Source organism: Candoia aspera, chromosome 2 (assembly GCF_035149785.1).
Source record: "Candoia aspera isolate rCanAsp1 chromosome 2, rCanAsp1.hap2, whole genome shotgun sequence".
NCBI lineage: Eukaryota > Metazoa > Chordata > Lepidosauria > Squamata > Boidae > Candoia > Candoia aspera.
The window spans coordinates 236191903-236219429 of NC_086154.1; the positions used below are offsets into that span (position 1 = coordinate 236191903).

At 37.8% G+C, this 27527-nt stretch overlaps 1 protein-coding gene across 3 annotated transcripts in view; it reads right to left on the reverse strand.

The window, feature by feature from the left end:
- Positions 1-6820: 6820 nt before the first annotated feature.
- PIK3R1 (phosphoinositide-3-kinase regulatory subunit 1) overlaps positions 6821-27527 on the reverse strand; it is a 69029-nt gene continuing 48322 nt past the window's right edge. Inside the window, exons 6-16 of one of the 3 annotated variants that reach the window (XM_063295581.1) lie at positions 26593-26794; positions 26408-26487; positions 17065-17167; positions 16476-16574; positions 16194-16374; positions 15646-15771; positions 14625-14767; positions 14328-14504; positions 14166-14234; positions 12922-13092; positions 6821-11164 (exon numbers count right to left, since the gene is read on the reverse strand). In XM_063295581.1, the coding sequence (XP_063151651.1) occupies positions 10975-11164; positions 12922-13092; positions 14166-14234; positions 14328-14504; positions 14625-14767; positions 15646-15771; positions 16194-16374; positions 16476-16574; positions 17065-17167; positions 26408-26487; positions 26593-26794 (1541 nt within the window). In that variant the 3' untranslated portion in view covers positions 6821-10974. Of the gene's footprint in view, positions 11165-12921; positions 13093-14165; positions 14235-14327; positions 14505-14624; positions 14768-15645; positions 15772-16193; positions 16375-16475; positions 16575-17064; positions 17168-18496; positions 19014-20571; positions 21108-26407; positions 26488-26592; positions 26795-27527 lie in introns of those variants that run through there. The other 2 variants (XM_063295582.1, XM_063295583.1) reach the window with 2 other exon arrangements.

The window sequence follows — 27527 nt, forward strand, 5'->3', positions numbered from 1 at the left end:
CTCTCAGAATTTTCCTCCAACACCACAGTTCAAAAGCATTGATCTTCCTTCTCTCAGCCTTCCTTATGGTCCAGCTCTCGCAGCCATATGTTACTACGGGGAACACCATTGCTTTAACTATGCGGACCTTTGTTGTCAAGGTGATGTCTCTGCTCTTAACTCTTTTATCAAGATTTGTCATTGCTCTTCTCCCAAGGATTAAGCGTCTTCTGATTTCCTGACTGCAGTCAGCATCTGCAGTAATCTTCACACCTAGAAATACAAAGTCTTTCACTGCTTCTACGTTTTCTCCCTCTATTTGCCAGTTATCAATCAAGCTGGTTGCCATAATCTTGGTTTTTTTGAGGTTTAGCTGCAAGCCAGCTTTTGCATTTTCTTCTTTCACCTTCATCATAAGGCTCCTCAGTTCCTCTTTGCTTTCAGCCATCAAAGTGGTATCATCTGCATATCTGAGATTGTTAATGTTTCTTCCAGATATTTTAACTCCAGCCTTGGATTCCTCAAGCCCAGCATGTCGCATGATGTCTTCTGCATACAAGTTGAATAGGTAGGGTGAGAGTATACAGCCCTGCCGTACTCCTTTCCCAATCTTAAACCAGTCCGTTGTTCCGTGGTCTGTTCTTACTGTTGCTACTTGGTCGTTATACAGATTCTTCAGGAGGCAGACAAGATGACTTGGTATCCCCATACCACTAAGAACTTGCCACAATTTGTTATGGTCCACACAGTCAAAGGCTTTAAATAGTCAATAAAACAGAAATAGATGTTTTTCTGAAACTCCCTGGCTTTTTCCATTATCCAGCGGATATTGGCAATTTGGTCCCTAGTTCCTCTGCCTTTTCTAAACCCAGTTTGTCCATCTGGCAATTCTTGCTCCATGAATTGCTGAAGTCTACCTTGCAGGATCTTGAGCATTACCTTACTGGCATGTGAGATGAGTGCCACTGTTCGATAGTTTGAACATTCTTTAGTGTTTCCCTTTTTTGGTATGGGGATATAAGTTGATTTTTTCCAGTCTGATGGCCATTCTTGTGTTTTCCAAATTTGCTGGCATATAGCATGCATTACCTTGACAGCATCGTCTTGCAAGATTTTGAACAGTTCAGCTGGGATGCCATCGTCTCCTGCTGCCTTGTTATTAGCAATTCTTCTTATGGCCCATTCAACCTCACTCTTCAGGATGTCTGGCTCTAGCTCACTGACCACACCATCAAAGCTATCCCCAATATTGTTATCCTTCCTATACAGGTCTTCCGTATATTCTTGCCACCTTTTCTTGATCTCTTCTTCTTCTGTTAGGTCCTTGCCATCTTTGTTTTTGATCATACCCAATTTTGCCTGGAATTTACCTCCAATGTTTCTAATTTTCTGGAAGAGGTCTCTTGTCCTTCCTATTCTATTGTCTTCTTCCACTTCTGCGCATTGGTTGTTTAAAAATAATTCCTTATCTCTTCTGGCTAACCTCTGGAATTTTGCATTTAATTGGGTATATCTCCCCCTATCACTGTTGCCTTTTGCTTTCCTTCTTTCTTGGGCTACTTCTAGTGTCTCAGCAGACAGCCATTTTGCTTTCTTGGTTTTCTCTTTCTTTGGGATGTATTTTGTTGCCGCCTCCTGAACAATGTCGCAAACTTCTGTCCAGAGTTCTTCTGGGACCCTATCTACTAAGTCCAGTCCCTTAAATCTATTCTTCACCTCCACTGCATATTTCTTAGGAATATTAGTGAGCTCATATCTAGCTGATCTGTGGGTCTTCCCTAATCTCTTTAGTCTGATCCTAAATTGTGCAAGAAGAAGTTCGTGATCGGAACTAGTCAGCTCCAGGTCTTGTTTTTACCGACTGTATAGATGTCTGCCACCTTTGGCTGCAAAGAATGTAGTCAATCTGATTTCGGTGTTGTCCATCTGGGGAAGTCCATGTATAAAGCCATCTCTTAAGTTGTTGGAAGAGAGTGTTTGTTATGCAGAGTGAGTTGTCTTGGCAAAATTCTATCAGCCTATGTCCTGCTTTGTTTTGTTCTCCCAGGCCATGCTTACCTGTAATTCCAGGTGTCATTTGACTGCCCACCTTAGCATTCCAGTCTCCCGTGATGAAAATAACATCTCTTTTAGGTGTGTTGTCCAGTAGGTGCTGCAGATCCTCATAGAACCGCTCTACTTCAGCTTCTTCAGCATCTGTGGTTGGGGCGTATATTTGGATCACTGTGATGTTAGATGGCTTGCCCTGAATTCGAATTGAGATCATTCTGTTGTTTTTTGGATTGTATCCAAGCACTGCTTTAGCCACTTGACTATTAATTAAGAAGGCTACTCCATTTCTTCTGTGGTCCTCTTGTCCACAGTAGTAGATCTGGTGGTCATTTGATGTGAAGTGGCCCATTCCAGTCCATTTCAGTTCACTGATGCCCAAAATGTCTATCTTTAATCTTGACATCTCACCAATAACTACATCCAATTTGCCCTGGCTCATAGATCTTACATTCCAGGTTCCAATGGTGTGTTGATCCTTAGAACATCGGATTCGCCTTTCACCACCAGCACCGTCGGCCGCTAGCCGTCCTTTCGGCTTTGAGCTAGCTTCGTCATCACATCTGGGGCTAATTGAGCTCATCCTCTGTTCCTCCCCAGTAGCATTTTGACCATCTTCCGACCTGGGGGTCTCATCTTCCGATGGTATACCAACATATCTCTGGTTGTACTGATCCATTTAGTTTTCACGGCAAGAATCCTGGGGTGGGTTGCCATTACCTTCCCCAGGGATCGCATTTAGTCTGACCTCTCTGTCATGACCTTCCCGTCTTGGGTGGCCCTTCACGGTTTAGCTCATGGCATCATTGCGGTGCTCAAGCTCCAGCACCACGACAAGATAATGATCCTTTGCTGAAGGAAAAAAAGGATACTTAACTTTTTTTTTAATGAAAAAAGAACACTACCAAGCGAAGTGCCAGCTTCCAGCATTATCTTCTTTTTAAAAAACAACTCAAATCCCTGAAAGACCTCATAAAATTTCTTCAGAAGTGAAAATGATGGGTAAAGGGCAGTCCAAGTCTTTCTTTGGAAATTGACCACTTGCCAAGAAAAAAACCCCCCTAAATCTAAGGAGGCTAAGGGGCCAGAGCTAGCATTCTAGTAATTTGGGGGCTTCTGGTGGGGAACATGGCCGACTGAACAGCTGTGTCCATGAGCTCCACGGACAGAACTGACAAAGTGGCACTTTTTTGGGCTCAGGCAAGCTTTTACCTAAGCCCAGAGCTTTTTCATGAATAAAGAAAAAGCTCAGAATTATCCCATTTGTCCTCAGGAATGGCGTCTTGTAGCTAGAGAATTGCAAACAGTGTTCATGATGATCTGGTAAGTGCCTCTGGGAGGCTGGGAAGTCACCATTTCCAACCCGTGCTGTAGCCTTAAGGGGACATTAGGTCGAGCTGCCCCATTTCTAAATCACCCAATTTATATTTTTTCCAAGTTTTCATACCCTAAGAGAGTCTTTCTACAGCAAGAAGAAGCAGACTCTCTTGGTGCTTATCGTTATTTCTGGATTAAATTTAAAAAAATCTTTTAAAGTTTTGGCTTCTTTTCCCATTTAAATATTAAGGACAACCGAGAATAAATAATTGCCTCCCTACTATTATTTTTGTACTGAATTTGAAGGATTTTATTTATTTATGTCTCAAATTTGTACTACTGCCCATCTCCCCCCAAGGAGGGACTTTGAGCGGTTTACAATAAGTTAATCAATTAAAACATTAAAACAATAATCATAATAAAACATGAAATATAATACAATACAAGATTAAAAATAAAATAGAAATCCAGATGGCTATAAAAGATCATAAATACGAGGGGAGCACTCTAAGGTGCCAGCCATCCCCAAGAATGACCCCCCCTCCTCACCCCAAGCATGGCAGCAGAGCCAAGTCTTCAGGGACTTCCTGAAAGTCAGAACGGATGGGGCTAGCCTGACCTCCGGTGGCAGGATGTTCCAGAGGGTGGGTGCCACTGCAGAGAAGGATTGTTTCCTGGACCCCGCCAGATGGAATTCTTTTATAGACAGGGTCCACAATGTGCCCTCTCTGCATGACTGGGTGGGGCGGGTTGATGTAATGGGGAAGAGGCAGTCCCTCAGGTAACCTGGTTCCATGCCATGTAGGGCTTTAAAGGTGATAATCAACACCTTGAATTGGACCCGAAAGCAGACTGGTACCCAATGCAGCTCGTGTAGTAAAAGTGTTATATGTGCCCTTCTAGGGGCACCAAAAATAACCCACACAGCTGCATTCTGGACCAGCTGTAGCTTCTGGATATTCTTCAAGGGTAGCCCCATGTAGAACACATTGCAATAGTCTATCTGGGAGATGACCAGGGCATGAGTGACTGTTTGGAGGGCTTCCCAATCCAGGAAAGGGGATAAGTGGCGCACAACATGAAATTGTGCAAAGGCCCTCCTGACTATGACTGCCACCTGCTCCTTCAGCAGGAGTTGTGAGTCCAGAAGGACCCCTAGATTACACACCAGGTCTGTCTGGGGCAGCACAACCCCATCCAGAACTAAAGATGACATTTTCCCAGATACAGAAGAGCCCTTAACCCACAGCCACTCTGTCTTACCAGGGTTCAGCTGAAGCGTGTTGTTCCCCATCCAGACCCCCACAGTCTTTGGTTTTCAAGGGAGGCAGTTTGATTTTTGTAAGAAAAATGCCTTCTGTGTAAAAGGGGATGTGTTAACGTCTTGGTATATTTTGAAATGGGGTAAAAATTTAAGGATGTTTAATTGGATTGACAATGAGGCTATTATGATTTCATTTCTCTTTAATGATTTGGATTTAGATTTACTGGATTCTTTTAAAGGTTTGTTTGATTTGTAAGATTTATAAGGTATCTGTTAGGTACAATAATAATTGCTTGGTTTTTAGGTTTAATAGAGTTAAGAATGCTGTAGTATTTTTAATTATAAAAGTAGACAATTTATATATTTTTATAATTCGATTTTTATTATAGTGGACAGAAATATAGTGGTAGGAAGGAAATAATTAAATAAATGTTTTTTGGGGGAGGGGAGTTGATTTAGAGATTTATATATTTCTTTTTTATATACAGTATATAAGGGGAAGGAGCAATTGCATTAGTGATTTGGGTATGTGCTAATGGAAGGATTTATAGAAGTAATGTGATCTTGGTTTGATATAGAGTAAGGGACTGATTATGGAAATTGCTGTATATTCTTGTTGAAAGTCAGAAGTCATTTCTTTCTGTAATCTTCAAAAAAAAATTTGTGTTTCACACTTTTTAAGTTTTCTTTTTGTAGTTTTTTTTTCTTTTCTGCAGTTTTTACCTGTTTCAAACTTAATAAAATTCTTATTAAAGAAAAAACAACCCTGTGAGGTGAGTTGGGCTGAGCGTGCGCGACTGGCCCAAGGTTACCCAGCCAGTATCCAAAAATTTTTGGCATACAGAAGACAACATTGATAGACCCAATTGGGTCCACCTGTCTGCCCTAAGGCTTAGAATTTCATAAATATGAAATAGTAGCTTCAACCCTGATAGAAACTTGGGTAGGGTTACCATACCTGGCAGCCAGAAACCAGACAACCACATGATAGCAGAGATACAGAACTCCTTGGTGCCATCTAGTGTCATCTGGATTTTTTTTACCCTAGTTATGATACTCCTTGTGATTTTTTTTAGGAATCTTTTCCCCCACTTTAAATACTAGTCTTTATTATTGTCCTAACAGTCAGGAATCACGCTGAGATGAGGAATAGGTCTCTAGTGTTTATCACTGCTACATAAGACATAAAATCCTAACAAACTGAAGAAGCGTGGGAAAAACCCAGACAGATAAACCCCAAAAGTTAAGGCGGGTCTGATCTGTGTCTCTTTGAATGGCTGCTTAATTCCTCAGTACTACGCATGCGTTTTCCTCCCTGGATAGAGGCCCCCTCCTGCTCGCCATCAGTACTCATGACAATTATATATACAAGTTTCAAAAATGATTTATGATGTTTATAAATGATAAAATGATTATCATATCAAAAAGGACTGGAAAAATATATCAAAAAGGGCTAGGAAAGTATAATATTCCATTGTTAGTAGGACACAGATTCTAGATCTAAGTCAAGCTTTTATAGGAAAAAAGCAAAGAAAAAGCAAAAACCTGAAATACAAGTAACTTTACTTTGTTGTATCCAAAATTCATTTGGGTGAATATGGTTGCACTATAATACCATAATATTATACCCAAAATGAAAAGATAACACATATCATGCTTTGGGGCTCTTCAAACTATTGTGGTGTCAAAAAGAACAGGGGAGGAGAATCTATGGCAGAACAATTAAACCTGAAGTCTGTTGTGCTCACACTAATAGGGGAAAATGAGACGCGTAACAGGAATGTTTATTTTTTAAGGATGGTGATTTTTGTCCTCATTCTTCCAGGCAGGAGACAACATTCAATGGAACTGGAGGGTTTTTCATATGGGACAAAATATCTCAAGCCTTCCTAAATGCTCCTGTCTTACCTCTGTTTTGACAGTATTAGTGTTGAAATATGCCTGATGTGGCAAAGGCAAGTTACAGCTCTCCCTGATGAAGCAGGATAATATGGAGAGACCACATGGCCTTTGAGATGGCTCTTAGGTCTAGATAAGATTGTTGTATCAATGAGTTATTTCTCCCTCATATTTGGAATTTGGGGGGAAAGGGGAATTCCGCGCTACCTTTTGTCTTCCATCTATTCATTAGAAAATGAACATGTAAGAAATCAATAAATATAAGAAAGGTAAAAAACCTGTCACTTATTACTGAGCAGTTAACACATAAAATGCAGTTTCAAAACAATCTTTATTCATGTTGAAGACCTAGTACAATTTTTAAAGCAACTTAAAAACAGGACACAGCTCCATCAATTTCAGAAAGCCAACAACATTTTTAAGGAGGCGCATTTGTTAATATTGCCTTTTAAAGACAACGTGCAACATCCATTTAGCCTCTGCCTCCCTAAAAAAAATAAAATAGAAACGAAGTTTTTAATGTTTTAAAGACATTCAACAAAATAGAGCTTATTTTTTTTAAGGGGGAGAAACTAAGAGTAAAAATAGCAGCATTTTGGGCAGCTAATGCAGTCTCATAGGGACAAATGGCATTGTAGCTCTTCCCTAATTTTCTATGTGGCCTGTTTTCAACAGTTTTTACTAAAATTATTTTGTACAAAAACTAAAAATATTGCATTTTGAGCCATGTCCCATGGGAGGCATTGTGCTTGGAATTGCCCATTTCGAAAGCAATCCTGAATAAAAGTCACCACTGGAATTGCTTTCCCAAATGAATACCATGCATAGCAAAAGCACTGTGTTAAATCTAACTGATGTTCTCCCCAGTGAAAAACATCACAATGATATTTTTCCCCCAAGCATCATAGCTCATTGTTAACTACAAGACAAAGCAACTTTTTCCACATAACAGCTGACACTGAAACATAAGATTTGGCTTTACACATTAAAACAAATTCTAGAAACATGATCTTCTCCGTATACTTTTCAAATAAGTTAGGATTAAGTCTTCAATGAGTCCAGCTTGACTCCTGGTGACTTTCTGGTCAATATAGTTTTCTAGACAATAATTTGGATGTTGTTTGCCACTGGGATTTTTCTTTTATCACCCAGTCTAGCCTGTACACATCCATGTGTCATCAACCTTTTTATTAGTGAAGTTTTAGTTTGAAGGGGAAAAAAAGTTTGCATGTTCGTTTTCAGTAAGAGAAGTTAAAATATGCTGACTTTAATTGCATGTACAGCAAACTTTCTCTTTATTCAGATATCATTTATAAAATAAAATTTTAATTTTCTGAATTGATTAAAATTTCCAATGATTTTATTTCATTTAACATGAAAAATGGATTAGAGAATTCTTAGGGTAATTGTTGACACTAATATAATAACTAAGCCCTGAAAGACCCTGTCAGCTTAATTCCTTCCAGGCTGTATAGAGACTTGGGAAATTTGGAGAAAAGTTTCACTACGCGCTTAGATTCACTGAAAACTGCAATTAGAACATGGCCCATTTATACACTCTCTCTCTTTCACAAATACATATACAGAAGTACATCAAAACCACAAAACTAAGCCTCAAGTTACAGAATCCATAACTTGTTTTGTCTGAAGTAGCTGTACTCATGGTATAAACATAGTAGTTCATATTTCAGAAGCCCTGTTATGTTATTGTTGTAGCTCAGAAGTTTTGGGTTTCTCTCTCTGCATCCTCAGAGAGGGACATGCACACACACAATTGTTTTGTGTATGCATTGACTGTTGGATTGGTAACCATATATTAACAAGGGCCCTGTGCATGCAGTTCTCAAGACTTGATCATTATATTCAACCTAGCTCTAGAGAGGCTGCTTGTATGATTCCCAATAGAAGAATACCAACAATGCACAGCACTAAATGATAAATGGAAGTGCTGATCAGCTGGCTTTTGTTTTAACATGGGAGGACAGAAGCTAGGCTCTATCTTTTCCTTATCAAAGGGATCTAGAGGTGATCAGAACTGATAGAGCCAATTAGATGATGACAAATCAGGTGTAGGACCCACTGATGCACATCCATCTTTCTCTCTCTCACAAAGTGCATTGTAGTAAATTACTTGCTATTCAGTGACTGGTCATAATTTGCCCTTCAAGAACAATAATCAGAGCAGAATGCATATTTCCCCCTCTTGAAAAATCTAGTGGGAAGAATAAACAAACTGATTAAAATGGGCATACATTTGGCTTGATCTTTGCTCTATGAAATAAAATGCAATTTCCAGTCTACTTCCTTTTGACTAGATCTTGAAGTAATTCCATTGACATTAGTGAGACTTTACTGAGACTAAACACCAGGGGATTACTGCTTACAGCCTACAAGCAGAGCCCTAGTGGGCTCTCTTAAGCTTGTAAAATCCCCATTGGCTTTTAAAGGGCTCTGAGTCTGCACATTCCTCAGGAAAGCAAAGTCAGCAAGTTCTAAACAAATGCTTCCAATATAAAATTTACTGGTAAATAAAAACAAGAGGACTAAAGCTGATTTATTCATAGTGTTACCAAATGACAAAAATACATCTACAATAGTCTTTAATGCCTCTTTAGAAGCAAAGATTCCCTATGGGTTGAAACCATAAAGAGCTCTTCCATAAGATCTATTTTCTTGTTTGCTTATTCACTATATAAAAGTTTTCCAGAGTTCCTTAACATTAATCTGCAAAACTATAAAACACAACCATGATTTTTATTGTGTTGGTCAAGAAATGTAGAATTTGGTTAAATACTGTAACACTGAGGTTTTATATTTCTTTCATTAACTTAATCACATGGGTACCTGATTTATTTGTCCTTTTGGATTACTTTTTTATTTTTACCTTCATTTAAAATGTAAAAGTAACAGAAATTAATTCTGGGAGATAAGTGTCATAGAGATAGAGCTTCCTAAAATTACTCTGATTCTGTTACTCAAAAGAGTATGAAATGTAAAACCCAAATGTATACCTAACTGTATACATTTAAACAGCAACTGAAAAACAATTCTTCCATGGGATGAAAAATGTATCTCGATGCAGCGTCTAGAACAGTTGCTCAAAATTACACATGACAAATTACTCTGAAGGATTAAATTTGGTACTTAGTAGTCAATGTTTTTCACCTGCTTATCTGCAACATTCAAAGTAGAATAGAAGCCTTTTCTTTCCAATAAAACACAATCAAGACAGTAATCTAAAAACTGAATAAAATATAGTAGAAACAATAATGTAAAGATATTTTTCAAACAATATTGTTGGACTCAAGTGATATTTTTGCAATCGACATTTATTTTTATTGAATAAAGCAGCTTTTAAGCTTATCAGGCACTGCCCAACAAAATATTTAGCCGAGAAATTAATCTTGAATTGTAACCTTGGGCTAGCAGCCCAATATACTACAAAAAGGGGAAAAACCCTGTTAAAATAGTTCATAGTTTTAATTCTGAAGCCAACTTTTGCCAATATCCTGTACATTTCTTTTCTTTTCTAAAAAAAAAAGAAGGGAGGGAAAGAGGACAACATGAAAATTAACACACACACAAAAATGAGCTAAGAAAACATGACATAAGGGAAAAAAGTAGAAACAGCTTATCCTTTAGTTATACATGAAACAAATATAGCCTATAGAAAATGAAGTATTGCATAGCAGTGTAAGGATTCGGCTTTGGGGAAAAAAAAACCCAAACAAAAATGAATAGAATGAGTTTGGTACTGACAGTATCCATCTATGATAGTTAGTCATCCTCTACTATGTACATATTATATATTGTTTGTCATAAAAGTCCAGTTTTCTTCAGTCTTAAATATCTTAAAACAGGATTTTAAATGTCTAAACAAAAACACTTCCTGGCACTTTTATTACCATGTTCATTACTCCAACGAACACCCTGTCAGTCTTAAAGTGTCCCTTAAAATCGAAAAGTGCCGTTCTGCTACATATCATTCACCAGAAAATCAGCAATCCACAACGCCGGGCAACTGCATCCACTGCACACTGCACACCGCACCATCCAAGTCATGACTGAGAAATTCTGCCGCCATTTACACGGCCCCTGATGCATGTTGGGGTCTTCAAAGTTCCAACTTTAGAGCTCATAAAGCTTCAAAGGGGTGGTCAACAAGCACCATGGTTAAAGGCCTCTATGTCCCTGCAGGGAGACAGGTGTAGCACTTCTCTCTCTTTCGCTGCATTTTTACTTTTGCTTAGTTTTTTTTTTAAAAGCACTTTAGATTAGAAATGTGTGTCCACAGCTCTCAACTGTGACCTCTCCTACTGCGGTTGTGAAGAAAGCTTCAGTTCCATCTGAAGGCTTTGACACCTTAGCTCCAACTCAAAAGCCTTCTTTACCCAGAAGCCTCCAGACTGCCGAATTAACTTTGTGGGTATTTAATAAAAAGAGATAACCCCAAAGGATTAACATCTTCATCGCCTTTGCTGTGCATATACTGGATAGGCTAGTGTGACATTGAGAGAGTCATTGTGCTGCACTAATGATGTATGCTGATAATGTAGCACCAGTTCTTTCAGCGTGTTGTACAAGTTATATGGCTCTGCAAATCCATACCCAGTAGGTGTTTTGTTGATGACACAATGCTTCACTTCACTGTCCACACTAAAAGGAAAAAAAATGATTTTTTTTAATGTTGCTAAGAGACATTTTTTTATATAACTTGTTCTTTATATAACATTACAGCAATATTCTTTGATCCATTATTACCGTAACCCCATCATTGTTTTCATTTAATCAGTAATACTGTATTGCTTTGCCCTTCCATCATTAGATAGACAGAGTTGCCTCTTTCTCTGTAACTCTTCCAGTTTCATTCCAAATATTTCTTATACATCTCAGATTTCAGGGCTGTTCAAATTTACCAGCTTCGTACCAAACTGGTACCCTTGGCTGATGGAAGATTCTATCAGCGGTAGGAAGAGAAGTAGTTTTGAGAATTGTGCCTCACCCAACAACCCTGTTCTTGCTTTGAAGAATTCTCTGATTCTCCAAAGAGTTTTGGTAACTGCAACAGGAGTCTGAGTGGGGTGGAACAAAACTACTAAAAATCATCACACTCTGCTGATGGAAGCCTCCACGGAATGTAAGAACGTTGTGTCAGTGTGGGGGGACCCAACTGCATACAACCCCAGGGGCTTACAGAATCTAATGCTATTAAGTAAGCCAAAACCAAAACCAAAACCAAAACCAAAACCAAAACCAAAACCAAACCAATTTAAACACGAAGAAAGCATACAAATTCATGTCAACTAGAAATAAATTTAGCCCCTATATGTGGAACACTAGGCAGGGTTTGGTGGGCATTTAAAATTAAAATGTATGATTTAATGCAAACAAATGCTTAATAGAGAGTAGAGCATTACAAAATAGGGATACAGTTGGATTTCTTCTGTAATACTGTGAATATAAAGTTAGCTAGAGTAGGTTGGTGGAACAATACAGGTAGTCCTCGGGTTGCAATCACTCATTCAGTGACTGTTCAAACTTACAACAACGCTGAAAGAGGGGGACTTATGAACTGTCTGCAGAGTTGCGGTCGTCTTAGCATCCCCGCGGTCACGTGATCGTGATTCGTGTGGTTGGCAACCGGCTCGCAATTACGACAGCTGCAGTGTCCCATGGTCATGTGATCACCATTTAGGACCTTCCCTGCTGGCTTCCCACAAGCAAAGTCAATGGTGAAGCCAGCGGGAGGTTGCAAGTCGCTCCACTGCTTTTTCACCCACCCGCAGCCACCCTGCCCTTTGTAGCGCCCACCCGTGGCATCCACGTACCTGCCTGCACTCCAGAGCGCCCACCCGCAGCACCCACCTGCCCACCTGTAGTTCTTACCTGCCCGCCTGCTTGCCTGGGACTCCCACCTCTTCCCACGTTGCAGTCACATGAGGTCCTCACTTAAGAACCCATGCAGTCCTGGGGTTACAGTGGCAACCGGGACTGCCGTCACTAAGCAATGCAGTTGTAAGATGTGATGTCATGTGACTGCATTGCTTAGCAATGAAAATTCTAGTCCCAATTGCCATTGTAACCCTAGGACTACCTGTAGTCTGGTATCAATTGTTCTCTGCAAAGAATAATTACATTTATGGCCTATCATATTCTGAAGTGAGGTGGTCAATTTATGGGTCTCAGAACCCCTTGCTCCCTCCAACACAACACCTGACTGCTGAAAGGCTGTTGCCCATGTTCTGAAGACTATAATACCAAGTATTTCAAGCCAAAAAACCAGTATTACAATAATCCTTTGAAGGACAATCCAATCAGATGCATGAACCCAAGCTTTGGTTAATCATCAAAGGGAGGGCATGGGGGAGTTCTATTCATGGGTGAAGAAACTGGGTAAACATATGAATACATACACAACAGAACAGGCGTAGCAACCCTGCTTGCTGCTTTCACGAACAAGGAATGTTCCATCGCGTTTTCCACGTAATAAATTTTCAGCTTGGCTTCTGATGATATTTCCAACATTCCACGTACGTTCATCATGATGAGGCAAATCCTCATCATCTTCTACTATAGAGTATTGGCTGTTCAGAAGCAACATAAAATAGTTAAAGACCAGGAATAATAAAAGACCAAGCATAATAAAAGAATCTGTGGCAAAATCAAAATCAAACTGTTTGACCGGAGGTGGTTTTGTCCACTATTAGGCCTGTTGATAGGTTTTCAGAGAAGTCACCTTTATATAGGTTGACTCACTGTCTTCCTCTCCCCATCCATCCATATTAGATTTGTAAAAATAAATCTAATTAAACGTTGCTTTTTACTTTACTGATTTAGTACATTACATATTTTGGAATATTCAGCAGCAATTTAATGAAAACCTATTAAGCGGCTCTTCTTATTCACTTGCTCCAAATAGTTAAGGTTAAAACTGTTAGAAATCATAAATTTAAATTCCAGAAAAGAACAGATCATTTAAAATAAATAAGGCAATACTTTGGGTTTGATTTCAAAAAGATGCTTCAAACCACGTGCAGGAACAAGTATATTACCTCTATGCATTTAATGCTGTAGTGTCCTTTCCCTGGATCACCTGCAGATGCCAAGGCAGCTGCACAATCCCAGGAAAAGATACAGCTGCTTTAAAGAGCTGTAGACAAATACCACATTCATGTTCTTGCTTTCTGAACATTGCTAAAAATGATGAATTGAGCTTTGTATACAAGGAATCCCTTTGGGAAATTATTCTTTACTGAACATAAAAGGAAGGGCTACAGAATCTTCTGCTTCAAAATGTATCAGTAGGTAGCCAGAATTATAATTCTAGTTTGCACCTGGATTTTAAGAACTGGATGTAAAGAAAAACTGAATCATGCTGATCTTTAGATGGATCACCAATTTTAGCCATCAGTGCAATGAGAGAATGAGAAGTTTTATTTACTACTTCTGTATATCTTTTGATCTCTAATGTGGATTCAATTCTTAGGCAGAAAAATTGTGGTTCATAAGCTAGGCTCTTGGGTTGATAAAAATACTGCAATATTCACATGTATGGTATAAGAAGATTATATTTATAAAGATTTACATGCAATTATTAAAAATGCACTAAACAGAATCTGAGATAACATCTATCCCTAGAAATATTTTGGATACTCACTCTTCTGAATTTTCATTGCCAAGCCATTCATTCAGTTTCTTCTGCCGAACACCCTTCTGAGTCAGCCACCTAGAAAGAGTTTTGAAAACATAGTCAGATAACACTCATAGAAACTCAAGTGGAAGAAGTGCACTTAAAAAGCTGGAATTCACAACTACTTACATCAAGTACTGATCTCTGGTTTTTCGGAGCTGTATAAGGTCTGGCTTAATGCTGTTCATGCGTTTGTCTATCTCTCTATATTCTGCAGCCTGCTTCTTTAGGTCTTCTTCCAGTCGATGTCGACTGTCCACAATTTCACTGATTCGTGATTTCAGCTTTTCATAGTTGTGCATAATTCTGGAGAAAATAATTGGGCAGGTTAAACTGAGGCCATATTTTACACCCCATTCTGGTTTCCAGTTTTTCTGAAGACTTTTATATATTAAAAGATATACTTTTGAAACACCGCTAACAAACCTTTGTATTTCTTTTTCATTCCCTTCCCGTTTGAATTTTTCAATATATTCCTTGCTGTATCTTTCTTGTGTTTGGCACTGTTCTTCAAATATTTTTATGGTTTCATTAAATGCTTCAATAGCAGTTCTTTTCATTTGAATTTCCTGGACAGAAGAAAAAGGTGTTTAAAAATACTTTAAAAGTGACTAATTATGTTATACCTGAAGCACTTTTATATTAAAAAAAAAAGAGTACCACTAAAGGATAGAACTCAAAAAGATGTCTTGCATAGCACTTACTAGCTCAGCATTATCTTCTTTAACAAGCAGTGGCTATCCTAGATTTTAGTCTACAGTCTCTTTCAGGCCTCAGTGGAAATAGTATGGATTGAACCTGGGAGATTCTGCATGCAAAGGATGTGCTACCCCACAAAGCATTTGCTATCCCTATAGCTCTTCTCTGGCTGAGTTATGGACACCTCATTTACCACTGTAAGGAAACTACTTTATAAATCATTGCCATCCGAAAACAATCTATCCTGTGTATAAAATGTATACAATACATGAAGCATTCAAAGAATATCTTAGAGGAACGGCTTTCAAAATACTTGAAATAGTTCTTTAGATCACTGCACTTCTATGATTTATATAGGTCTACATTTGTGCATTTATATGGACGTGGTTTACATTATACTTATAATATATACCATACTGTGCGAACCCTTCACTACACAGTAATTCATCTAAGCCACTGGTTAGATTTTCTGTGGTTATAACCTGCCTGATTTTAGAGAAAAGGTTTATTACTGGTTTACTGCTGAAGTAACTGCTGGAGACTGCAGCAATACATCAGTAATACATTGATGATTTAGCACTATTAATCAATCCTAAACTTGCTTCAAACCATGTATTTTTTAAAACTGAAACTGAAAGGTCAAGATTTAGCCTCCAAACTCCATCAACCTGAGTTTTACTGGATTAATGGGTCTGTTGGATGAAACACCTTACATTTTAGATTCTAGTTGACATTCAACACTGCTAACCTGAGATGTTCTTGTATAATCTTCGTAGAGTCTGTCATATTCTCTGTTCTTTTCTTGGAACTGAATATTATATTCATGTAATTTCTTTCCAACAGCTTCAATGCTATCTTCTTTAACCACTTGATCCTAGGAGGATAAATACACAGAAATACAATCAATGAACATAGAGTTTCCTATGTTAGCTCCTAATTATCAGCAGAAAGATAATTTTCATGCTAACACATATTCCAGGCGTGAAGCTGTATTAGCTCTCAAGTTGTGGAAACAAAAGAAAAGCATCCTTGGGTACCTCAGTTAGTAAATGTTTTATGGCATGAGATTTTTCTTCCAGGCAGGAGCCTAGAGGTTGCTTCTAATAAACAAACTATTTTTTAAAATAAGAATTGTTTGCAACAATTCAGTGTAATTTCCACAGCATTATTTTTAGTAATGGTTTTGAATTCCCACATCTTACAAAATAATTTAAAATTTTAAATGTATTTTATTAGTGTTCATGCAGCAGAAGGAAAGGGAAGAGAAATGAGTGTGTGTGTGTGTGCATATATTACCTGTTGATACTTGGATACTGGATAAAGTAATTTTACATCCAGTTTTGGATTATATTGAGCTAAAGACTCATTCCGATAGTGGTTTATTAGCTCAACCACGGAACTGAATGTTAATGGATCCGAAAAACCATATTTCCCATCTCGATGAAAGATTTTGATTAATTTATTATTTCCTCCTTTCCTGTAAAGTTCAGAAAAAAAACCAGACTCAGCTATATTCGTAATTATTTTTTTTCTTCTGTAGTGTGATGTAAAGTTACTACCTGATTCAGCTGTTTTTACCTTAGTGTGAGAGTGTAGTCCCCATGCATTTTGGTGGAGGCATCTCGTACCAGGAATGTACCATCAGCAGTGTCACGAAGTTTCTCATTGACTTCTTCCCTATTAGGGAACCAAAAGCAACCTCAGGTTTAGTTTCTTCAAAAAAGAGCAGTCCTTTGCATAACTTGCCTAATTCTTTCAGACTGCAAGGGAAGCATTTGGAATCTTTGAGTTACTCTAATGGAACTTTTTTTTTGCTCAAAAAATTGTATCATGGAAGAATTTGATGGTAGCTTGTATATATAAAAGAAAAGGTAAAAAGAATAGATACGTTTTGTATTTCTAGTCTTCTGTATTAACATAATGAGTTTTAGATGTAAAAAAGTAGATGTACCTATTCGGGATATGCTTGCAATTACAGCAAATTAGCATAGAAATGTTTAGTGAATCTATGTTATATTTTTTATTTCTAGTAGGTGTCCACATACTTTTAAATATTTTAAATCCTGTGCAACCAGAAACTGTGGTACAAATGCTTTAAAGCTACCACAATATAGTGGAGGCTAAGCACATGTAGGTACAATCAAGATAAAGGGTATCTTTCTCTTACCTTGAAATATCTCCCCAGTACCATTCAGCATCTTGCAAAGACATGTTATTATTCATGCCGTTATTTGTTACAGTGTTAGGTTTTGGAGGCTTTGGAGGCAATGCTGAAATGAAATAGAGATATAAAAAAAATATTTAGCTTAGCTGCAGGCAATATAATTTTAAATGCTTTAATGAAACTATGTTTAATTAACATCTATTAAATTAGTGAATTTTTTTGTAATCTGCCATGTTTTTCAACTTGTCTCCCAGCAATCCAAATGGCATGCATACAAAATTAATTCCTTAGCAAAAAAAAAAAAAAAAGATACGAATTTATCAGTATTGGGGGCGATTTTTTTTTCTGGGTATATAAGCATAAGCCTGCAGCCTCTGTTATCTCACAGTCTTATGCTCCCAGTCAAGAGCTCCTCCCCCTTCCATCTAGAACAGAACACAATTTAGACTTCCAAATATACAAACTGAAGTTCTCCTCCTCCTGTCACATCCTTTGTATTAAATTTCTTTGTTTGTCACTTTATACAATGCAATTATTTTTAAGCCTTCCTCCCCCAATTTAATTACTCAGGAGGAATTGCTCTGCTATCCAACTCCAACCCTGCTGTGGTTTAAGAACAAATCAGCAAATCATCAGTACTGCTATGTGGTTTAGGACAATCAGCTGGGTTTCTTATGCTTTTTTTCATAATGTGCTGCCCCAAAACACTTTGAGCCAGTCTGTGACCCAGATATCCCTTGTCTTAATCTGAACAGTCTACAGGATAAAACTCTTCTAAATGACAAGACTGATTCAAGCCACATCTCTGCTGCTCAATGTCAAGGCTGCATACATACATCCGTGGGTGGCAAAGAAGATACTGCAGCATTCCCTGGCTTACCAGCTAAAGGGGGTCATGATTTAAAAATGAATAAACATCAAGCAAGTTCACTCATTAAGTTCACTCATGCCTTTGTCCACCAAACACATTTATGAAACATATAAATCAAAATGAGCATTGCATTTTCAGAGGTTTAAGGTAATGATCTGCTTATCCTGTGCTAAATGCATGCAAATAAAAAGGATCACATCTAATAAACGTAACAGTGTCTAACAATTTTAAATGCCAGCATTGTTTTAAGAAAAATCCCTCTGATTGCATTTTGAGTCAATCGTGATGCAGAAAACAGGATCACCTTTTCTGTATAACAAACAGACCTACAGGTGAGAGAAGAAACTAAAACAGAAACACATGACAATTGCAGTTTCATCTAACAAGGAAAAAAGAAATTTGCACAAACCCCCTTCCTGACTCTTTTTTCTCTGCACTAAACACAATTTAACAACATCACAAATTCCTCCTAAACACTTGATTCTGCTCTAACAGCAGCTACTGTATCATCCAGAATCTGCTTGCCTTTTCAATCATAATGCTGCAGTACAGTATTACCATTACCTGGTGGGTCCATTTCTATGTAAAAAATCAAGTCTGTGCCACAATTTACATCTGTCCTAGGATACTCTAGATCCAATTCTTCCATGTTCCAGACTGTGTTGTACATGACTTTCAGCGAGAAAGCTCAGTTAAAAGGAAACATCCAGGATCTCTCTTTGTAATGGTGTCTTGGAATTCATTTTAAAACCTCTAAGGGGCTGCACTGTAACCTATTACATCATAATCCCCAGCCAATCATGTCAAAAATAATGTCACTGGACCACTCCTATTTCATCATTTTTGTTATTCATTGTTAATCTTATAACAATTGTCATTTCAGAAAGAGCAGGCACTAATGACCGGCACCTGATCTTATTCATTAAAAAAGACTGAATGAGTTTCTCAGTTTACACTGATTTTCCCCTCCTCCTTAATCTTTTCTGCCTGCCGTTTGGTACATTCCACCGCTGGCAGGTTGACAAAAGGGTGATACGCTGCTGCAGCAGGAAGCCTTCTCTTTCACTACTAGTTCCCCTCTGGACACAGCAGTGCAATATCAGTGCATTGTTTTGTTGGGCTTTGAAGCTACAAAGGTGCTTTTAAAGAGAAACAGATAAACCAGAAATCTCAAAAGGTATTGCCCAATGCCCATTTTATGGACATTTGGTTTAGAATAGGCTTTATGCTAATAAAATGTTCTTAAGGTGTCATTTGTTTTAAAGTAGGATCGACATATGTCATTACTCACAAAGCATTTCAACCGGAAGTCCCAGCTTTATGGGCTAACATTCCAATTAACTTTATTTTTAAAATGGAGAACAAAAAAGCCTAGGCTGCAGTAAGGGAAAAAACAAACCGTTACCTGTTAGCTGACTTCCCAGCCAATAAATGCTTGGGAAAATGGGAGAATGGTCTTTATAAATTGGTTTATATGCATTTAGTTGACTTGATTCCATAATTTGCCAGTTCTGCAATTCTTAAACAAGATCTTTATGATAATGTCCAGTTTATTAGATTTTATTTTTCTTAAGCCCTGAAAAATCTCTCAACTAAAGCAAATAAAAAATAAAGCTCTTTTTTGAAAGGTAATTTCTTCTTTAGCCTTTAGAAAAATCCCCCGTATCATAGAACTCATCATGCAGTTGCATTCTGAATATATAACACAGTTCCACAAATGAAGGCCAGACATGGAGAGTATTGAACTCAATAGTACAAATATTGCCACACAAATGATTGCACTGGTATTGTTAGGGGATGTGTCCTGCAACAAGCCATGAATAAACATTTTTACCTTCAAAGCACTGCACATAAGAATAATCTTTTGACCATTTTTATCCCCTGAAAGAACCAACATTTTGTAACTGCATGCTTGTAGCACCCAGAGTGGCAAATGCCCGTACAAACTGATTACCCTACCACAACCATGTTTAAGCCCATCCTGAAGTCGCCTTCCCACCCTCTCCAGTTAGGTGGACGGGCTCCAGAGATTCCTTCCACTTGCTTCAAGTAACAGGACACTTCAGAGAATCCAGACACAAGCTCAAACAGTGAAGTTCAGGGTTTAGCCCACCTGCTATCCAAATAGCTCTGTCGCCAAAGCGCATTGCTTACATAGGTTATGTGAGACATAAAGCAACACTGCTAACTATCAGTCAGTTCTCTCTCTCTCTTCCCGAAATAGCTTTCAACAAAGTACATTTGTACAGGTGGGAGAAGAGGACTTTCTCACTAAGGTTTTACTACTGGCTAAATTCTGGACAGTTGCACTTGTATGATCAGGTTACTGCTTAACCCGAACTAGTCTAGCTTGCTATGACATCACGTGGCAAACCAGAAAGAGCAAGATTCTGACAAACCGGTGATTTTCCACAGTTCCAGCATATGTTGAATAGGTATCAACTTTCATTAAAGCACATTTTGACTATTAAAGCATAACTACCTAATCTGCTTTATTGCAGCATATATTATTCTAATTGTGATATAGATTGAGAGGTATCCATGTATATGTAAATCCACACACACACACAGAGTTCCTTCCTTTCAAGAATCAATCTCTCTTTCTCTCATTACTTCAAATTAAATCAAGAATTACTTACTTTGTATACTATGCATGGCACACATTCACCTTTGTATATCACAATCTGAAAATTCCAGATTGAATGAGATCTCAGCTGAGCTTCACAGATTAAAATAAAAATTAAATCAGCCTTTCCTTGGATTCAAATCTTCTCTGAAACAACCAGGAAGAAGCATCTCCAAAACTGTAATAAATTCTTTTGCTTGGTAGATCCAGAAGAAAGAGCTGCAGTGGGTAGAATCAGAAAGCTCCACGTCTTTTTGCCTTTGGAAAGAATCAATCTCTGTGCTTGCTGAGACTATCAGCCCATTTCTGTTTCATCACTGAATTTAGCAGGCTTTTTAAAAAAAAAAGTCCTCTGTAGCTTGCATGTCTCTCCGAGATAAAGATCTCAGTTTCATGATTAACTTGCGCAGGTTCAAATATTTGCTGAGCAAGGGATTTCAGGTGGGGGAGGGGAGCTGGAGTCAAAGTCAGAGTTGTCATCAGTTAACAAGTGGCCAATGCAAAACTAATCAGTCTCATTTTAGCTAAGTAAATGAGAAGACCATTGTAAGTAGCCTTAAAACGGTTTCTATAACCAGCTGCTCTGTTCAGTGTTGAAGGAGACAGTCAAGAAAAGCATTATGAGCAGCCAAATACAGGAAGTGGCTAAGCTAGTTCGGGGGTGGGGGGGAAGAGAGATAGAATGAAAGCCATCCTTGTAAAGTTTTGTGCCTCGCAAAGCCCACAAATTCAAAAGCTCTTTAGCATTCACTACAGCACCTTCCAATGGACCACAATGACAGGTGCTGAGGTCTCCTCAAATGAAGCTGTACGCTACTGAGTCAATTTAAAATCAACTTAAACTTTAAATTCTCCCCAACCTCTTGCTAGCTCTAGCTTCCACCTAGCTTTTATAATATAAATAACAATCTTGTGCATTTTTATTTGCAAGTACGTCCCACTGTGTCCAACAGGGCTTGTTCTCAAGCAGATGTGCCATAAATTAGAGCCCTAAAACAAGGACATTATTTTGGTCAAGGGTGGTCAGTGCAAGATAAAGATTTTGACATAAATGTTGTTTGATCAAATCCATTTCTCTGTATCTGTGTAGAAAGGATGAGTAAGAAATAGTGTACCCTCCTACAACTGGCATAAATGGATCTTGGAACCCACAAGCTTTCATTAAAAGAAGAAATCCTCATATAGCCTGACAACACAAGGGGGAGGGGGATATTACAGAAGTTCCTATATAAGCCAAAACAATGCACACCCTAAGTACCTGAGCATATATAAATCTATTAGTCTTGTGGCATAATTCTATTTTACTACTGAATAAGCATTTGTGGATTTTATTGGGTTATCTTCCAGATGGAAGAAGACTTTATTTGCAGGGGGGGGGGGGCGCAAAGAGACAAGTATTCTTTGGAAATATAAACATTGTTTTCCTTTTTTCTTTATATCCCTCCATCTTATTCTTGGAACATGCTGCTCCTGATATTCAATCAAGGCATGGTTGAGAATGATATGGATTATATGGCTGCTGAAGGAGAATGCCACAGGAAGCATTCTCCCCACCTGCTTTTGCTTTCTAGAGAAACTTTCACCTCTTGCTCCTCTGACTCTATGTTTTTGGCTTGACATACTGAAGAAGGCAGGAAGTAAACCCAATATGCCAGTTCCCTCTCAGAATATTAAAAGATAGGAGTTGTGAGAAGTAAACAGGGGAAGTAGTTTTTGAAAAACTGTATGCAGCCGGAAGGAAGGAAGGAAGGAAGGAAGGAAGGAAGGAAGGAAGGAAGGAAGGAAGGAAGGAAGGAAGGAAGGAAGGAAATAATTCAGGGAAAAAGATATGCCCAAACTATTCTTAAGATTGGCAACAGAAAACTGATGTTTTAGGGTCATAATTCTCCCCTGCATTATTATTCTCCTCTAACATCTCCCCTAAAACTTATTGGTTATCATAGGTATGGACTTTGAGTTCCTGCCCTCTAGCCAAACTGGTTGTATATCTGCATGACTGCTAGTTTAATAGACCTAATTTCCATTCTGGTTCTCTTAATTGGGTTTTCTTTTTCGTTCTGGGCTCCCACTGCAGCCCACCAATAGAACTAGAACTATTTGGACAACTGTGTTTGTTTCTAACATTAAAAAATTAGCAAGCCTTAAGAGCGAGCAGGCTTTTTAATGCAATTGCCTTTAAAACTTCAACAATCTGTTTGCTTATAACTATATTTAACATCTTTTGTTAACACTGCCATGCAATACCCTGTCCTACATATAGTCTACCATTATCCAGCAGTAAGCGAATTATATTAAAAGAGAATCCTGGACAGAAACAAGCTCTCTAGAAACATTATTTTTCCACACATTTCGTATCTTGCTTTTGGTGATAGAAAAATTGGATAACCATTGATGAAATAAGCTACTAGCACTTTCCACAAGGCAGCAACAAGATGACTAGGGTGCCCATTTTATGTTACCTTTTAATAGCAGAAGCTGCCATTTACTTAGAAGCTGCCAAATTATTTAGACATTTGGCTCCAATTTCGGCTAAGGCTTTAATCAAAAGTGGGAAACCTGCAACCTGCAGAAGCTATTGGTACAGTATGTTATTGATCCTTACTCCATCTTTGTGGTACCTAGCAGCGCACAAACTACCAGAGATCAACTTTTACTGGGAGGAAGGAAGAAGAGGCTACCTCCCACCCCAAAATAACTGTAAGATCACAGCAACAAAAAACCATGATTGCAACATCCCAAAGATAGGAAATTGCTCCATGTTATGTTTAATTATTCATGGAAGTTTGTTGTCCTGTATGCATGGATTTTATCAGGAGTCAGTGCCAACAGTTACAGTTGGAGGTGATATTAATGTGGCCCCAGTCTAGTCAGACAGAAACTTTATTTCGATCATTGACCAATAAAGCTCCAGTCTAGTCCTTCCATTACTAGAGGCAAATTTTATATAGCTCAGTGCACATAGGAAGGAAAATCCATTCACAATGTCCATGGCAGCGCACAGAGGAATTAAATGATCTGGCTCATTCATGCCTTTGGCCTGCAACCTGCTTCATTTTTTTCTCTTTTATTAAATGCTACAAAAGGCAGTACTTCCAGGACTGAATTTTGACATTTGGTAAGATGATGTTTGATGATCAAATTCTCAAAGCAAAAACTGAATGAGTACACAGGATCTAATATTCAACTATGGCTGCTTCAGTGATTCTATCTACAATTTATATTAAAGAAATAACTGAAGCCTCTGACAGAAAGTGCAGTGCCGAATTTAGTAAAAGATTGAATGTGTTAAAATGGTATGCAGCTTGGTTGTCGTTATTTGCTAAAAAGGAGAGCCCTCTGCTGGACAAACATTGTAATACTGATTAACTTCAAGTTGAGTAAAAGGGTTGGAATTATGTAACGTTAAATACATTAGATTCTAAGCACAAATGACTTATGATTCATGTTGATACTAAGATTTGGGTAACATAAAAGTAACAATGTATTTTATACTTCTCTATTATAAAATATGTCACGTCCTCATTTAATTACCATAATATCTTCACCGCTCAGTTAGCCTAATTTGATACAGAACAAGCATCAATTTACACCTACAGATTTCCATTACGGATTTAGCAGTTTTGCAGGCTGATATAGTTCCTGATGAGCATCCAATGTGTACTTACACAAAATTAGTCCTACTGCATTCAAAAGAGCTTATTCCAGATAGGTATGCATAGCTTCAAATTTGGGGAGGTTTCCCCCCCCCCCCTTTTGTGAAAGTTCTCATAAAAAAAATTGTACATAGAATTTAAAAATAAGGTTCATTTGTATGCTTTTCTTAATTTACCGTATACTAAAATAGTTTTCTCACTTTTAAGTTTCATATGAATGCTCATATTCAGTGGTTAGTCAAAAAAGACAGACTAGTTAAACTGCATTGGCTATATTATGGGTCAAGAAAGTAGAAGGTTGGCCATCTTTCCTCCAAGGTCCACAGATTAGAAGCAGGCCAAGAAAGTATTCAGCATCTTGATGGAATCCCTTTATTTGTGTTTACTTATATTCCCTGATCTCTAACTTTCCTATGCTGAAGGATACCTAACCCCTCCAGGTAGAACTGAAAAACACTTTTGTCTGAAAACTGGGGGAGCCACTGTGGACAATACTAAATTATATAAACCAATAATCTGACTTGTTTTAAGATAGATTCCTGTCTGCAACAGAATGAGAACACTTTGCAGAGAAAAGTGCACGTGTAAAATCCTGCAACATGTAAGTTAAAGAATACATCACAAACCTCACAACAAAGCTTAAGGTCTCACTATACATCATTTAGTTTGAGAAAAAGTATAAATTTTGGATTATGCCTGCATGTGATATAATCTCTATCAGGACTTTCCGGGGCATCTGCAATTTTATTACCATCTATATTGTTAACATTATTAAAAACAAGCTGCCCAATTAACCTAGAATTTTTGTTTTGTTAATTAAAAGGATTTTAATTTTGCTGATGGTTACAATCCTACTTCATATATATCATCACAATAATCCCTATGATTCCTCTAGATTATATGCCACTATTAGCATCTGCAATACAAATATCAAGATAGAGACAGAATGTATTTACAGCATGTAATTATCAAAATACCACTGTTCTCTAAAATCAATCAAGTCCCAGTTCTGCTTTTAAGAAAAGCATTCTGCAGACAAGTAAATGAGACAATGGAATGCTTATGTCTGATACTCAGAAAAATCAGATAAGCCTTTGTGCCATGAAATGTGGCATCTTTCTCTAAAGAAAGTTAATTCTGAATTCAGTATGTTTTCCATGCACTGTGTTTGCACTGAAAGGGATCCATTATATCAGATACAAAAGTTTTTGCTGAAATAGTAGGCAGTCCCTGTCTGACCAATGGCTTTAAGGAAATCAGTAACAAAAATATAAAAGTGATGAGACCAATGACAAAATATTGCGTATTTGCCCTACCTCTGGGTTTTCACCTCTCCCTTGTTATACAATGGCTTTTTTTAAGAAGGATTTTTGTACTTCTGTAAACTTAAGGGTTTCCCCAAATCTGCTGATGTTCCCCTTGTGTGTTTGAGTGGTGCCATCAGTATTATATAAAGACTGGTATTCAGAAGAATCAGCTCATCAGCAGGAAGCACTTGCTTTATTTATTAATTTAACCAAGTTCTTTGCCATTGTGCAAGACAACAGTCTTAAGATGGCACTAGAAGAACTTTGTAGCTTTGGTATGACTATCTAGGAAGTTTGTGCCAAGGAAGTTATTTGAATCCAATTCACTACCCAGCGCACTGCACCTAATGTGTAGTTCCCTAGCAGTGACTGTTGTGTCTGTAAGTACAGAATATGATAAATATATTTGACAATTCATTTAAAGCCACATCCACAATAAAACATGCATTCATTGCAACACCGTTATAAAACAACTAATAAAGACTATGTCATTGACTTTGAGTTTGGGTATGTCCAGACACAAGCTGTGTTTGGGTGATAAATCAAAACCAGACTAGCAGGAAAGACACAATCTTTACATACCATGAGAAATGGCTTTGCCACTGTACTCAGTTCAACACACCCCACAGATACCTTGGGGGCAGTTTTTATTCTCCACATAGCTTGTGGCTCTGAACTATCTTGTGCCAAGATGCACTTGCTGCTACTAATCCAAGACAAACAACTGTCACTAGAGTCCTTGCTATTTCACTTCTGCACATTATGACAAACACATAACCATCTAAAGAAGCAAAGAGATCCTTAATGCGTATCAACTAAAGAAAAAATAAATAAAAGAACAGCAAGTACCAGTGACTTCAAAAAGTTTTCAAAATACATATTTTCTTACCTGGTGCAGGTTGTCTCTCATTCAATTCACTTGTAATTAACACTTCCAATATTTTTATGTGTTGCTCAGTACTGTCAGAACTGTAAAAAAACAAAAACAAAAAAAGACCATATATTACAGGCAAATAAAATAGATGTTGGAAGAAAAAAAATCTTTATAGTTAGACTCAGGAACATGCATCTTACCTGGCTACTGGAGATCTGAACAACAGGAGGCTAAAGATTTCAGCCAGAGATTTTGCATTTAAAGGGTTTTTGGTAGAGACCCGGCAAAGTCTGGAGAGATGTTTAAGCAGATACTGGAGTGTGAGCCAATACTGTTGAGGTATGTTAGGTGATCTAATGAGTCTCTTTAGCACTTGAGCATATTCTTCTGAGTTCTGTATTTCTGGGGGGAAAAAAATCCTTATCAGCTTGAAATCATCAGCAACTGTTCTAAACAGCCACGGAAAAGCATCAATTTTGCAGGAAGACATCAATTCCTTTAGTAAAAACTGAAACTTTCCCTTCCTTAAGACAGTGCAAAATTAAGCAAGCATGGACAGGAAAAAAATCAACTATATAAAAGTCAAAGTGAAACAGAAATATAATTAGGTAAAAACCACTAAATGTTCAGCGTATGCTGGAAGAAATCTCTCTTTTGTGTAGTATTTCACGTGACTGGGTAATTCTGAGATGTAGCAGATAAGTCTCACAAATGCAATTCTAACTTTGAAAGTTGTATCCTGTCCCTATAATGAGCAACTGAATTTGAAAACCACCACTGAAAAGGTTAAGTCCACACTGCCTGTATTCAGTATGAAAAGAAAAGCCTTATCTCTATGTCTTTACTGCACTGCATCCCAAATTGCAAATGGACTTCAGAATCTTGTCTACTCTAATACTTTTACCTTGTTCATGCTGATAAAAGGTTAACAATTAGCTCTTTCTACATACGAATCCTTGATTTGTTAACCAGTGTTTGAACAAATATTACACTTGCCAAGTTACACCGAGTTCTTAACACTAAGATCTATTTTGTACATGGTGTTTTTATGTACCTAAAAATGTATGGTGAACAAGTGATTTACACATACATTTTCAGCTCTGTGAAACCTACAGGTATGCATGCTGGAAAACAA